Source organism: Notothenia coriiceps, unplaced genomic scaffold (genome assembly GCF_000735185.1).
Source record: "Notothenia coriiceps isolate Sejong01 unplaced genomic scaffold, NC01 NC01_scaffold00016867, whole genome shotgun sequence".
Lineage (NCBI taxonomy): Eukaryota > Metazoa > Chordata > Actinopteri > Perciformes > Nototheniidae > Notothenia > Notothenia coriiceps.
The window spans coordinates 169,720-171,840 of record NW_011349568.1 but is presented as its reverse complement, the minus strand read 5'-3'; the positions used below and the strand labels follow the sequence as shown (position 1 = coordinate 171,840).

Below are 2,121 nucleotides of genomic sequence, written 5' to 3'. Positions count from 1 at the left end.
TCTGCAGAAAGTCCAGTTGTGATAGACACGGTTCGCCACTGCTAACAAGTGACATGTAATGTAAAGTAGATGCAAATGACACTTCAGAAACTTCTGAGAGACAGTTGGCGTTGGAGAGTTTATGATGAGAAAGTGAGACAAGAGAGAACCTGGCCGAGTTATCACTGATTCCTTTATCATGTCAAGATGCTTCAGATCAATCACCATGTTTTGTGCTAAAAAGCCGTATAAATCTGACTTGTTTCTCTTCTTAACAAAGCTACAAAAACCTCTCATTATACTGAGTGCATATTCTGCTCCAAAAAACACAAATCATGAGTTTTATCTGTTCACATTTTACAGGAAGCCTCTCTCCTGCCTCTGATTCAAATGGGTTGCAGACTCACCAGGTGCTCGCCAGACACTTTTCTGATGCCCACCATCCGGACGGCGTCTGGGGGAACGGGCTGGTTGTTGAGGTCTGCGTCCATGAAGGAGCAGGGGCTGGAGGGGGGGGTCTCGTAGTTTTTGGACGCCACAGAATCATGGGTCTCAAGGAGGGACTGTGTGCAGAACAGCAGGGGAGAACAAACACAGGGGATAAGGGCTGCGAAATGGACAGGATTTTCTTGAAAACACATAAATGGATAGTGCAATATTATCAAAAATAAATCACAAGCCCTACAGATGATGACGTCGATAAATAGATAACAGTTATGATCGAGTTATTGTGACGCATCATCCAAACCAGTCTAATCCATGCTAGCACCACATGCATCATTAAGCACGAGCAGCAGTAATCAAAGGGTTGAGGCTGAGTGCCTGTTAATTAAAGCTGCCGTGTGCTGCTGGAGGACAGACCTGGAAGTGAGGCTCCTTCAGGATGCGGACCAGCTCGTCCACCGCCTGGCTGCTGTCTGTGAGCGGGTTCAGCTCGTTCAGGATGTCCTGCACCAGCTCCACGTTGTTCTCCCTCACAGCCTCCAGCTTGGGTTCCTCAAACTGCTCATGGGCCTGGGATTTAATGAATAAAAACTACGGAGTATTAGGGGTATTTATTCTACTTTCAGGGCCAGGATTCAAGGGGGTCACACTTTGTGTTCAAAAGTGGTCAGACCATGTAAAAAAAATGTATATGTTTTTGGAACGGTCGTCCACATGGGATTTTAGGATTTATATAATAGATGTATTGATGTGAGATTGATAATTATGTGCATAACTGTGCATCAAAAGAGCTATTACAGATTCAACAATGCAAACAAATTGACATTTACAGTCATCCATAGCCTTGTGTTAACCTTTGCAGACCATTTTCATAAACCTATATAAAAACACACTACAGGAAAAGGAAACCCCCAAAAGCATAATAGGGCTTCTTTAAACTAACTAAGCACTTTTGAGTCATTTTAGAATCAGTAGGCTAGTCTTGTTTTCCCTTTAAAGCTTATGTTACAATGCAAATGTGTTTTTCTATATTTACATCGTCTGCTGTGTTATTGTGGAAATAAACCATCCTTAAAGCGTTCTCATTATCTGTGTTGGGATTATATCCCCTTGGTTCCCAGTGTGAATGACACCTTTGGATTAGCTGATTGCCTTCACCATTCAGTGTTTCCCATACATTGATTTATTTGTTGCGGGCCGCCACAATTAAATATCGTCCACCACAAATGGATCTCGTAAAAAAAAAAAAAAAAGATTATTATTAGTAAAAAAAAAAATCTTTTTTTTAAATTTTCTTCTTATTTGGTGGTCTAATGGATAGTGAGGTGGGCTGATGATCGGAACGTTGCGAGTTCAAATCCTCCCTGAACACACTACTAGTGTCCCCTTGAGTCAGGCACTTAGCCCTCGTTACCTCCAGGGAGAATGTCCCTGTAATTGAATCATTGTAAGTGCTTTGGAATAAGGTTCTGCTGACAATGCCTGGAATTGTAAATGATATTTTGGAGAATAAACCCCACGAGATCCCCCCAACTCCGTGTGTTCACTCATTAACAACACCAACACAGAGCAACAAGGATCTTTCTACAGTAGCCCATGAACTCGATTATCTATCTTATTTGAGGGGGGTGGATGCATGACCAACCGAATAGGTAAAGGGCTTTGGCTTTTCTGCCGGGTGGGGGGTGGTGCGGTTGC

General features: G+C 42.8%; 1 protein-coding gene across 1 annotated transcript in view; it reads right to left on the bottom strand.

Moving 5' to 3' along the window:
• Positions 1-1,009, bottom strand: part of LOC104949885 (MAGUK p55 subfamily member 2-like) — a 10,848-nt gene extending 9,839 nt beyond the window's left edge. The window contains exons 1-2 of the mRNA XM_010776310.1: positions 841-1,009; positions 387-542 (exon numbers count right to left, since the gene is read on the bottom strand). Of these exons, the coding sequence (XP_010774612.1) occupies positions 387-470 (84 nt within the window). The 5' untranslated portion in view covers positions 471-542; positions 841-1,009. The remainder of the gene's footprint in view (positions 1-386; positions 543-840) is intronic.
• Positions 1,010-2,121: the final 1,112 nt, after the last annotated feature.